This window comes from Phoca vitulina, unplaced genomic scaffold (genome assembly GCF_004348235.1).
Source record: "Phoca vitulina isolate PV1807 unplaced genomic scaffold, GSC_HSeal_1.0 scaffold8, whole genome shotgun sequence".
Taxonomy (NCBI): domain Eukaryota; kingdom Metazoa; phylum Chordata; class Mammalia; order Carnivora; family Phocidae; genus Phoca; species Phoca vitulina.
In genome coordinates this window covers 73029570-73042288 of record NW_022589711.1, presented here as the reverse complement: position 1 = coordinate 73042288, position 12719 = coordinate 73029570, and the positions used below count along the sequence as shown (strand labels likewise).

The 12719-nt window shown below is 42.8% G+C and overlaps 1 protein-coding gene across 4 annotated transcripts in view; it reads right to left on the bottom strand.

Annotated features, from left to right (window-relative positions):
- GOLIM4 (golgi integral membrane protein 4) overlaps positions 1-12189 on the bottom strand; it is an 84834-nt gene extending 72645 nt beyond the window's left edge. For all 4 annotated transcript variants that reach the window (XM_032407262.1, XM_032407263.1, XM_032407264.1 and 1 more), the window contains exon 1: positions 11362-12189. In XM_032407262.1, the coding sequence (XP_032263153.1) occupies positions 11362-11548 (187 nt within the window). In that variant the 5' untranslated portion in view covers positions 11549-12189. The remainder of the gene's footprint in view (positions 1-11361) is intronic.
- Between the last annotated feature and the right edge of the window lie 530 nt (positions 12190-12719).

The window sequence follows — 12719 nt, the reverse complement described above, 5'->3', positions numbered from 1 at the left end:
AGATATTCCCTATCCACTTCCCAATCCTCTCTCTCATAGAAATTCACTTAGGAAGGTATAACAGAAATCAAATGGAAAACAGAAATATTTGGGGCACCTGGGTGGCTCGGTTGGTTAATTGTCCGACTCCTGATCACAGCTCCTGTCTTGATCTCAGGGCTGTGAGAAATATTGATCTCGTATTTACTCGTAATTTCGAAATTACTTGTAATTACTAAAATATGTTAAGAAGGGTGAGGTCATATCATGAATTTGGAATACCAATTGTTTAGAAAACATTTAATGTCTTTTTCATAATATGCTCTAATCTATTTTTATTAATATTATGAAAGAATACTCTTCTATTGTAATTTTTTAAACTTGATTTTCAAAGAGACCAATGAACAAGTTGAAATCACCAGTCATGCAATTAATGTTCTTTCTTTAAATCAAAGATATTGGGGCACCTGGGTGGCTCAGTCGTTAAGCATCTGCCTTCGGCTCAGGTCATGATCCCAGGGTCCTGGGATCGAATCCCGCATCAGGCTCCCTGCTCCGCGGGAAGCCTGCTTCTCCCTCTCCCACTCCCCCTGCTTGTGTTCCCTCTCTCGCTGTGTCTCTCTCTGTCAAATAAATAAAATCTTTATAAATAAATAAATAAATAAAAGATATTTATCTTTCTAAGACCAGTAAAACCCATCCCTTCCAAATTTATCTTCTGACCATCAAATAACAAGGTCTTCACCAAGGACTGCAGTCTATAAAATCAGAAGGAACAGTCAGAAGTAAAAATATTATATGAACAAACACACTGCACTGCATTCTTATGTACTTGCCAAAGAAATACAGTCAAATATTGTATGAGTGAGACCTTTTCACATATTGCCAATAGACTTTGAAACTCCTCAAGGACATGATCCTTTCCACTATGGGATTTCCCTTGGCAGCTTACTAGTTGGGTTTATATTTCAGAGAGTTGCATGGGACTCTTTTAATTTCAATCTTTACAGGTCAAATGGTTTAAATACCAGATGATTTCTCTCTAAAGTGCCATGATTTCAAATGCCACTTCTTGCTAATACACTTCAAATTAAATAATAAATCACATTTAAATATGTAGTTACACATTTTTACAAAAGTATTACGTTGGATCATCCAAGAAAATAATTTAGAACAGTGCCTGCCACAGAGCAAGTGCTCAGTGAATGTTAGTTTACCTTGGTAATGATACTGCCAACAATGACAATAATGACATTATTACCCGCCACTTTGTGGTAGGCAGCTCCTAAGATGACCCCAATGACCTCCACCTTCTGTTATTCATGCCCTCACAAACCCCTTCCCTTGAGCATGGACTGAAGTTAGTGATTCAATTCTAATGAACAGAACATGGCAGAAGTGATGGGTTATCACTTTCAAGATTGAGGTTATTAAAATACTTTCACTTTCATCTTAGGTTCTTGCATACTCTCTCTTTAGCTCTCCCTTGGATCTCTTGCCCTGAGGAAAGCCCGCTATCATTTTTTAAGTTCCCTGGTGGAACTATAGAAAGTCCTAGGGAAAGGCCCAGATGACTGAGATTAAAAGCGGATCTTCTGAGGCCTACCAACAAACACAATAGTGAATTCTGAAGCAGATCATTCAATCCCTGGCAAGTTTTAAGATGACTACAACCCTGGTCAGCAGCTTGACTGCAACATCATGAGAGATCTTGAAAAAAATCACCCAGCGAAGCCCAGATTACTTTCCCATAGTAACTGTGAGATATCAATTGTTGTTCTAAGCCAATTCAGTTTGGGGATAATTGGCTCTGCAATAGGATAACCAATACAGATTTTGGAATAGGGTGCTGCCATCACAAAAATCTGAAAGGTGAACAGCTTTGGAACTATGCAATGGGCCTTAAGAAGAGTGTGAGTCAACATGCAAAGTGCCTTAAACATATTCACAGAATTTTGGACTTTGAAGAGATTGCGAGGAAGGGCAGAAATGAAAATGAGGAAAATTTTATTGGAAACTGGAAATTATGTAGTGGTAAAAGGTTTAACAATACCCACATTTATGCAGAGTTACATAACCTGCAGTCACTTGTAGTTACATAAGAAGTAAAAAAAAAACATGTGCTGAATGAACTGGGTAATTTAGCTAAGATTTCCCAGCAAAGTGCTGAAGATGCTACCTGGTTTCTTCTTGCTGATTATAGTAAACTGTGAGAAGATAAATTGAGGAAGGACTGCTGAACAAAAAGGAGGCAGGACTTGATAGTTCTGAAAATTCTCAGCGTCTCTGGACAGCAAACAATGCTGAAATTAAGAAACAGCTTCCACGCAAAGATCAATTCCAGAAAATTGTCAGAGAATACATGGTCTAAAGATGAGACAGAAGATGTGGCTTCAGAAATCCTTGTTAAGACCTTAGAAATGTGCCCCCCCCTTTTTTTTTGAGAGAGAGAGAGAGTGAGAGCATGCATGTGCAAGTTGGGGGGGGAAGGACAGAGGGACAGAGAGAATCCCAAGCAGGCTCCACACCCAGCATGGAGCCTGACACAGGGCTCGATCTCAGTACCCTGAGATCATGACCTGAGTCGAAACCAAGAATCGGAGGTGCAACCGACTGAGCCACCCAGGCACCCCAGAAATGTGGCCTCTTAAAGAGCTATTCAGTCAGACCGTAAGTCTCCTAAAAGCTTAAGGTTATGCCACAGAGAGCCTATCAACAGGCCTTTGGAAAGGGAAAGGTCACTGCCTATCCCTTGTCTCAGCAGAAGCCCCAGGTGGAGAAGGATTTATCTCCAAGAAATATGTGGGTGTGGTTTTTGTCTAATAGAGTAAACCCCAAGTTTCACAGGAGACTGACAAAAGTTTTGAGAGGATTTGATCAGCAGAAACCCTGCCGGTTTAGAATGAAAGGACCAGACACTGTACTAAATGAAAAAAGGCCATATAACCCCCAATTCTACTGTCAGGCAGCAGGCTGAGAAAACTCGGCTGCAAAACACATGCTATCTTTCATGAAAAAAGGAAAGATGACTCAGAGAGTAGAGCCAACAGCCCAAGGAGTAGAATCAAAAGCCATGGAGAATTATCCCCAGGTCTGGAAACTTAGTCAAGGAACATCTGCCTAGCTGGATTTCAGAATTGCTATGGACCAGTGACTCGTACATACCATGCATGTTACCCTTTTTTGAACAAGAACACGTAGGTATCTTATGCCAGCCTCATTGTTGTAGGCTGGTTGTATTGAGGTCAGTATCTTGACTCTAGTTTCACAGATATAGAGATGACAAGGAACAGTACTGGAGGAACTGTACCCAAGGAGCCTCACCCACACCCAGATCAAACTTAGATGACTTCTGGATTTAGAGCTGATGCTCACCTACATAGTGAAGACAAGTTATTTTTCATCTTCTCATGAAAGTGATGCTTGACATCAGTGCAAATTAACGTGTTTTATAGCATCAAACCTTTAAAAAAGGATATAAAATTCTTTCAAAAATCAATGCGTTAATAGGTTGAGAGATTATAGATTTAATCTCACTAATGTAAAACTTAAACTATTCTACATAACAAAGTTAAGTAAAAAAGTAATTAACAGCCGCCCAATTTTAATCTGCTTAGAATATCTACTATATAGCATCATAGCTATTGTCAAGATTATACAAGCAATGTCAAAGCTCTCTTAAATATCTTGATTTGCAGATTTTTTGTTGTTGTTTGTAACAAAAATTCCACTTAAAGAAGGGGTTTAAATGATATGTGAAATGGGAAATAAAATGTTCGACTCTCCTAAAATGATTATATATTTTTCTTAAACTCGCTCTCAACAGAAAGGAAATAGTGTCATTCAAATGTGCTATAATGCCTTATCTTTCAGAATGACAGCCCATCTTTTACTTTTCTATTCACAATCTATCATATTGTGACATTTTATATATGAAAAAAATAGTTAAGGCAGTATTTTTTAAAATGTCATACTGTTTTAAAGAACAATTTATTTCATGCCCACATCCCTCCAGGCTATGAGTCTATTTAGTGAGGTTTATTAGTGAAGGGCAATGACTGGCATGTCCTCTGAATAAGCACTCACTGGCCAATAAAAACAAAGAACACAAATATGCCATTCAGAAATACACAGCATTGTTTAAAAATAGCAACACCCATTTCTGCTGGAACTGAGAAGAGGGTACTGGTCTCCAGAGAGAGCAGAGCACAGTAGAGGAATGCTCTGTTGTTTTGGAAGTCAGGATACGTGGACTTGAGATATATGATAAATGATTAATCCGCTTCAGAACTGTTTCTCTAGCCATAAGATTCAATGTCTGTTTCAGATTCAGTTAACGCATTCCTGAACTACAGACATGCAGGTACTCAAACATGACTTCTTACTTTATGCATGCAAAACCTGCAGGTACTATGGATTGCCAAATTTCACTTTTTCCCCTAAAATAAACTTCTAAAAAAAAAAACAACCCTGTACACTGCTACCTTGTAAATGGAAAATATGATTTACATGGTATTAATGGATATAGTGACTGTAAATTTAAAATGCAATAAAACAACAAACAATTATTAAATTCCAGCTATCAAACTGTTGGCTGACCTTATTCAGCTCTCTGAGAAAAACAAATGAGTAACTATATCTAAGAGAGAGATTCTAGCATCAAACTGAGAGTTTCTCCTTGACTTGTCAAGAAAACAGTGAAAGGGAAATCAAAAGGGCTTAAGGTTTTTATTATATGATTCGATGTTATTGAATGCAGCATCTGCATACCAACCAAAATCAACTCCATGTCAACCAAAATTACCTTTTGTAACAGCAGCAAATGTCCTACACTCGGCATCAAATAATCACCCTGTGACTTCTGACTCTAAATTTTATCTTGACTCTTCATACGACCCACCTAACCTACTTTCCCAAGCCATCAATATTGTCATGAGACACACGAAAATAATTTTGAGGGCAATGGAGTACTGTGAAAAGAACACGGCTGGGAAGTTACATTAGGGTTCTAAGCTCAGTTTCATTAGATTTGACCTTGACACTAGCAAGTTAATTAACCCCTCTGAGCCTCAGAATGCTCACTCACATTAATGTGCTTATGTCACTGTTAAAAGAAAAAAAATGCATGTAACATGCTTAACACGGCACCTGAACCTGGTAGACATTCAACAAATATTATGTATTTAAAATAATTTAATTTCTTCAAATAAATTTTCAAAATTCTATCAAAATACATTCCCTTTAAATAACAGTGGCTTGAAAGGGAAAAAAAATAGTTTGCCACTTTTCTTTTATAATAAAGTTGTATTATATATAACTTTTACTTCCGAAGCTACAAAATCCATAAAGCACTGACTGGCAAAAGTAGCAAAAACATTTTGTCCTCAGTGATAAAATAAAAACACTTATTTGTCAAAAAGAAAAAGAGCACTCTTAATTGATACCACCTAAGTGTACGCAGGCCCCTTTTCTTTCTTAAAAAAAAAAAGAAAAGAAAGAAAAAGAAAAGAAAGGGTCAATACGGTAGAAAAGACAGAGTGACAATGTCTTAAATAAAAGTTTCAGCCAAGTTGGGCACTTAATTCTGAAAAGAGCCACATTTAGACCACAACTAATAACACTATTGTCTACTAGATGCAGTAAACAATAAGCAAAATAAAAAGCAGTCTAATGCTAATCCAGCAACAGCAGTCCTGGTCACCTAATAAATGTAGTAGTAATGTGCTCCGGGACCCGTGCTAGTCATTTTGGACGTATTATTTACAATCTATACAAGTGTGCAAAATAGACATTGTTATCCCCAGTTCAACATGAAGAAACTGAAGTCGAGGCATTTCTTGCCTGTTCAAGGCCTCTACCTGTGAACACCAGAGCTGTATTCAAACAGTACTTTTTTTTTTTTTTTTTTAAGATTTTATTTATTTATTTGACAGAGAGAGACACAGAGAGAGAGGGAACACAAGCAGGGGGAGTGGGAGAGGGAGAAGCAGGCTTCCCGCCGAGCAGGGAGCCCGATGCGGGGCTCGATCCCAGGACCCTGGGATCATGACCTGAGCCGAAGGCAGACGCTTAACGACTGAGCCACCCAGGCGCCCTCAAACAGTACTTGATGCCAAAACCAATCTCCCTTCACTAGTCCGTTTCTCTCTTTTTAGACATAAACACGTGAGCAAGAATATTCCTCAGTGCTTTGAAAAGTCATAAACTGATAGCAGTCCCGTTCCCTCTTTCCCTTCTTTTAGTTTCTCTCAAATCTGTTGCATATCAGTTCTCCAACGCCAAGTCACTCATTCGTTGACAGTTGCTAAAACCTGTCTTGTGCCCCAGCCCTATAAGAAACTGTCCTCGGAAAGGCAGAAGAGAATAAAGTCAAGGTAAGTCTTCCAGTTTATCTGGGACTTAAACTAAAGGCTCACAAATAATGAGAAATTCTCTTATGTGGTCAACCAATATGGGTATGTTCCAATTTATACAGATGACTAAGGCAGACACAATATGTAGAATCATACAAATTTGTGCACATCATATATATTTAACAGAACGCTTAATTGAGTCACATTTTCACAAAGTACCTAGAAGCTTTCATCTTTTATTCAGGGAGTGCATTTTAAGGCAGGGGTTTACATATAAATAAAAACTACTGAAGTTAAAGAATATTTAATTCTATTTTTTAAATGAAAATGTTCATCTAATGAACAGTATCTAGTTGATGTTTTTAAGGCCGAACTTTGCACTTGAAAATGAGTATACCTAACCACATACAGCCCACACTCCTGGGTCTAAATCACTGAGTTCTGTGAACCACTCTGTTGTACAGTCCAAAATGTAAGCCTTATACTTCCAAGCATTGTATGCCGGCTAACATGATTGATCCTCATGACAACCTATTATAAGCATTATTATTCTGATTATTACGTATGATAAAAGTGGGTCACAGAGAAGTAATTTGCCCAAGATCACACAGCCAGGAAAAAAAAAAGACAGCAAGACTTGAAACCCAAGTACTCTGACCCCTCAGCCTGTAGCCACTATACTTCCCTGCCCACCGTATAGAAGCACATTCATAAGCAGAGAATACCACAAAGCTATAGACCTACTCTCTACTGAGCGCCTACTATATGCCAGGCACCACGCACTGGAGATGAAAGAAAGCCTGGCCCTGAGCTGAAGGAGACTCTTACTCTTTTTTAAGCAGATTGAGGGTAGGTTAAAAACAAAGAAGTCACCAGTTCCAATGTGACAGGTTCACGCTCAGGCTAGCGTGCCATCCTGTGTTAGGAGAACACAATGCAAGGGACAACTAACTTAAATAACAGTATGAGCCTTAGAAGCACCAAACTTTTTAATTTTTTTTTTAAAGAGAGTTCACGTGCATGAGCAGGGGAGGGGCAGAGGGAGAAGCAGACCCCCTCCCCCTCAATGAGCAGAAAGCCTGACAGGTGGCTCTATCTCAACCGTGGGATCATGACCTGAGCCAAAGGCAGACGCTTAACGGACTGAGCCACCCAGGCGCCCACTTTTTTTTACTTTAAATAGTTGTAATACACTTATCTGAAACAGGAGCGTAGGAAACATTATATAAACCTTTTCTTAATGGTTTCTGGCCATCACTGGGAGGACCAAAAGCACTGCAAAAATGTAATACAGTGTTTCAGGAATGAGGGGCTATTTGCCCCTACTTTTAAAAAATTTCAATAGTTCTATGTCTATTCCAGATCCTATTACACAAGGTTATTGCCTACCCTAGGAGTTACACCTTCTTCTTATCTGATATGACACAGAAGAGAGTTAATCAGTAACCCTACTTTAATTTTTTAAGTTTAAATTGTCAGTGAAGGTCCCTTCTCCAGAGGAAAGTACTTGGATTCATGTCCGTTTACCTGTTTCCTTTGATGTTCAATCAGGTACAATAAAAGGAGGTAGATAATTATAAAAACAAATTTTGTCAGTTTTAAAACTTTTACCCATGACAAACCTGGGAAGAGAAAGATGTGAACTATCTTACCTCAAACAGGGACCGTGATGATAATAACAGATCATCTTTAATGAGCAGGACCTACTGGGTGCCAGGTATGTGCTAGGAGCTTCAGAGGTATTCATTATTTTATCCTCACATTATCCCTACGAAATAGATCATTCTAATCTCCATTGTCTAAATAAGAAAAATGAGGGCCAAGTTCACACAGAAAGTTGCAGGACTAGAATTTGAATCACATGCTGGGGTAAAAGCAACAATAAAACCCTCGGACGGCTTTGCAGCCAAGCAAGTAAAGTAAATGTGTGAAGTGGCTCAGTTTTAAGATTACAGGGCTGCAATTCTCAACCTTGGCTGCATATTGTAATCACCTGGGGAAGACACCATGTGGGTTTCACCCCACAGATTGTGAGTGATTGGGTTTGGGAGCTGCCCACGTGATTCTAAGGGGCAGTCAGAGCTAAGAACCACTGTGTATAGACACAGAGGGTGGGGCATGGCCCACCTGAAAGCAGTTTTAAAAAAAATTTAAGAGGTTAACTAAACACTGTGCTGGTCAAAGGTTGTAACCACTGCCTCTGCCACCTATATGTAACCTCTGCCCCACTACTCAGTATAATTAACGTGCGGCAGAAGCGGGAGATAGTGGAGGAAAGAGACATACTGGCTGGCAGACAGACATTTGTTTTTACTGGAGAGGACGTTCCCAGGTCACCCCTCACCATCTCCTATTTATGGAACGGGTCTACTACAAAAGGCACGTGCAGTTAGACGTAACCTACTCTCAAAATAATCTCTGGAGTACAACCCATTCTTAAACTGAAGATGACCTAAATATGCTCACTTAACAAATGTATACCTTCAGATTACAGGGCCAAACTACTTAAACATTTCAAGAGTCATATATATATATATATATTTTTTTTTTTTTTTTTTTAAAGAAGGCCACTCATAATTAACTCTGATCTTAATCCAACCCAGGTCAAGAGATCTCACTTAGCTAAACGATTCCTAAGAATGGAGAGCCTAATGCCCTCAAAACAAATCTATGCACGTGGTACAACACAGCGCTGCTGAGGAAAGTGTCATTTGTCATTGGAAAAGGGAAGCAAAAGCTGCATACCATCAGAAAAATCTTCATTAAATGGCCTGCAGATGTGAAATACAAAATACATGCTCTAGAAGTCAATCGTGAATCCATTAAAAAAAGAAACTATAGCCTGTTTAGGAAATAATTCTTCATGCATAACCGTATTATAATTGTTGCAGCACAATTCAAGAGGAAATGGCAAAATACATTAAGAAACGGACGTTAGGTCCACTCAAACTAGCTATTTTTTCATCTCCTGCTACAAAACAAATGTTGTATATTTTAATGGCCTTGTATTACCACTTGCCACCAGTCTCCCCCACTACCACCACCAAAAGAAGGCAAATAAAAGGAGAAAAGAAATTGAGATTGATTTTCAAGATGAAATACTGCAAATACAGGCCATGACTCAGAAATCAGGGCCTCAGTCAGTCAGTTCCAGCATTGGCTGCTGAGGCAGAAGCTCTACTTGCGCAAAATATTTCGTTGTTACTTTGTTTTGTTTTGCTTTTCAAAAAGCAGAGACAGGGAAGTGAAGCCTGAGAAAGCAGACAAAAGTGCGCAGAATTAATCTTCTCACCACAGTTCAGGATAACTAGCTCGTTTGTTGACTGAATAAATATATATTGATTCCCTCATGAGTGTCTGGCACTATGCACTGCTGAGGATGTACTGGTGAACTTGACCGTGTCTGTTTGCTTGGGTCTCCTAAACTAAGACACCAAGGCACCAACCTCCTATCATCCACCATACACGCCCCTTCCAGCCACATGTGGGAAAATCCAGTCCTGCCCTTGTAGTATTAGATGGCAAATTTTTCCCTTTGTCTAACTGTACTGAACTTCATAGGGAAACCACTAATGTCTTCTAAGTAAAATAAGTAAATACATAAATACCCAAAATTTGTATACCAACAATAAGTCATGGGTAAATTTCAACAAGTTTAAAGAAAAATTTTCTTAACCTAAGTCTGTATCAAAACAGGTTTTCCTTTTGAACCAAACCCAGCTCACATATTTTCACTGCCTGTGGCTATGCAGCTTCAGTAAGCTAAAAATACTTCCCTTTCTTCTAAGTTGGGAAGAGAAAATAAGACCAAGCAATCAGCCGCATGTCATTTTCTCTCATTTTAATTTTTTTTTACTAGAAAACACTCAAAATAGCTGAAGCAACGAAAAGGCATCTGTTTTCTATTTGTATACACATACACTGACACAAACATCCATCCAGCTTGTATCTTCCCAGTAACATGAAATAAGCTATATTTGCATTATCAGCAAAGACTGTCAACATTTCACTACTCACAGCTTTCTAGTATTATTTTTTTTGGCTGGGGAGAAGACTGCATGACTGCTGAAAACTAGACACAAGTACAAGTAAAAGCTTTCAAAAAAAATATGTATAGGATGACTATGCTCTTAAGACCACATGGTGCTTAGTTTGCAGTCCTGCATCATTTATGTTTCTGAAATTTACATTAAATGAGATTCTAAAATAGAAGGATAGGAATTTTAAATCTTTCTGCAGGTCTTGCTCAAGTTGTGTTCACTGTATCCGATAGAATGAAAAACTGTGTTTCTCCCCTTGGACTTCTCAAGGCTAACTGTAAAATACACAACACACAGACACCCTTACCTCTGCGATAAACTAAAAGTTACTCAGGAAGACAAACTTTTTTTTCCCCAAAAAACATACCTACAGGATGGTGAACAGTAGTAGTGTGGGCTTTTCTAACACTTCCAACATCGCTAAAGTCACCCTATTAAGTTAACAGAAACTAGCAGGTCTAGGTTCCATTCGATTGGGCCATTGGTTTGGGCAGCTAGGTCATGGCTAAATTTCCCTTGAAAAAACAGCATAGTTTGAATAATCACGGCCAATCTCCATTTCTTATGCTATTGACAAAGTCAACTCAAAGCGAATACCCAGCAACGGAGACCATGCCCCCCGCCCCACCCCGGGATGGGCTGGCAGAAACGGAGGAAGGGCTACTGGTCGGCCTGCCCAGACTACAGCCGGGCCACTGACAAGTGCTGGGGTAAAGCGCTCAGTGGGCACCGTCCCATCCAACGCCCGGCGCGACCGGCCGCTGGTGCTACCCATTTCAAACGTAACCGCCGGAGGAAGTGGGAGGTGGGGATGTCATCTCCCTTGACACTTCGGGGACCCGGCGGCCCTGCAGGGCTCACCTCTGATGTCCGTGATAGTCAGAAGTGGCACCTGCAGTGCCAGCGTTTCACCAAAGCCACTTTTCCAGCCGGGGCGGGAGGCGCGGGGCGAAGTTGGCCACCGGCCGCGCGCGTCCCGTTAACCGTACCTTGTAACTGGGCGGAAAGGGACTCCTGGTGCTGCTGGTACTTGAGCGCCACCGCCTCGGCTTTCCGCAGCTGCGTCTGCAGCTCGTAGTAGAGCATCGCGCCGTAGAGAAAGCCGAACACCACGGTCAGCAGCAGCAGCGTCTGGAAAATCCGCTTTTGCTTTCGGGAGCACATCCCGTTTCCCATAGTCCCGCCTGGACCCCGCGCCGCGGCCGCCCCCGCCGCCGCCGTCCCTTCCTCCCCTCTGCCTGAGCGGAGCGCCTCAGCAGCGGCCGCCGCAGGAGGTGGCCGGACGCAGCATGAGAAGACGCGAGACACAAAAGCGGGGCCCGAGGGGAAGTGGCGCCCGCTCAACCCCCGCGCGCCGCGGGGCGCACAGCCATCGACGCCGCCTGGGCAGCGGCCGCCAAACTTTTGCGAGGCTGGCTCTCCGCGAGTGCACGGGCCCGAGAGTGGGCCCTCCGCATACTTCCGAGCGGGCTGTGCCCGCGCCGGTCCCCAGACGCCGCCTGCCTTTTTTCCTCCTCCCCACTTTTTGGCTCGGCTGCCCCCGGCGGCGCTCGGAGTCCCGCCCCGGCCGCTCCCCGCCCCCTCGCGGCGGCTCCCCACTGCGCGACTTTGTTGCCACCAAAAGGAGGGGGCGCGCCCAACAAAGGGACCCGGCTCCCGGCGGCGCCTCCGCGCGCGGCTTGCGGGGGTAGGTGGTTGGGCGGGGGCCGACTGGCCCGGCTGGGTTTGGGGGACGGCGGGCCGGTGTCACTGACTGGGCTGCCGAACCTCGGCCGCCGCCGCCTCCCACCCAACTTACGTGTCACCCACGGCCCCGCTATTCTGGCCAACGGGATTCCGGGAGGAAGTCCCACTCGGGCTCCCCGCTCATTGGGCCCGTCCGAGCCGCCGCTCCCTCCCTTCGGGGAGGCAGTGCGGGGCTCGATTGGACGCCCGCTTTGTCCGTCCGACCCCGGGCCGCGCCTTCCCTCCCACCGCGGGGGCCCGCTGGGGGCTCCGTGGGCAGAGCGGCTGCCTGGCGCCGGGGTGCGCCCACGTGGAGCGCGAGTGGATGGGGAGAGGTCGCCGAGCCAGGGGCGGGGAGGTTGTGGTGCCCGGGCGACGTGTCCCGGCTTGCGGCTGGGCGAGCTACGGTGCGCACGTGTGTGAGAGTGCAAGTGAGTGTGTGCATGACCCAACACTCGGAATGCACGTGGGGAGAGGAGTACAGTGTATATAAGTGGGAGAGAGTGGGTGGGAGCAACTGCTTACACTCTACCAAATACCCTTTCTTTCTTTCTTACCCCAGCCACTGGGCAGATGCGGCAGACACATGGCATAGCTACACGGTCAGCATAAGCTGCGTAGC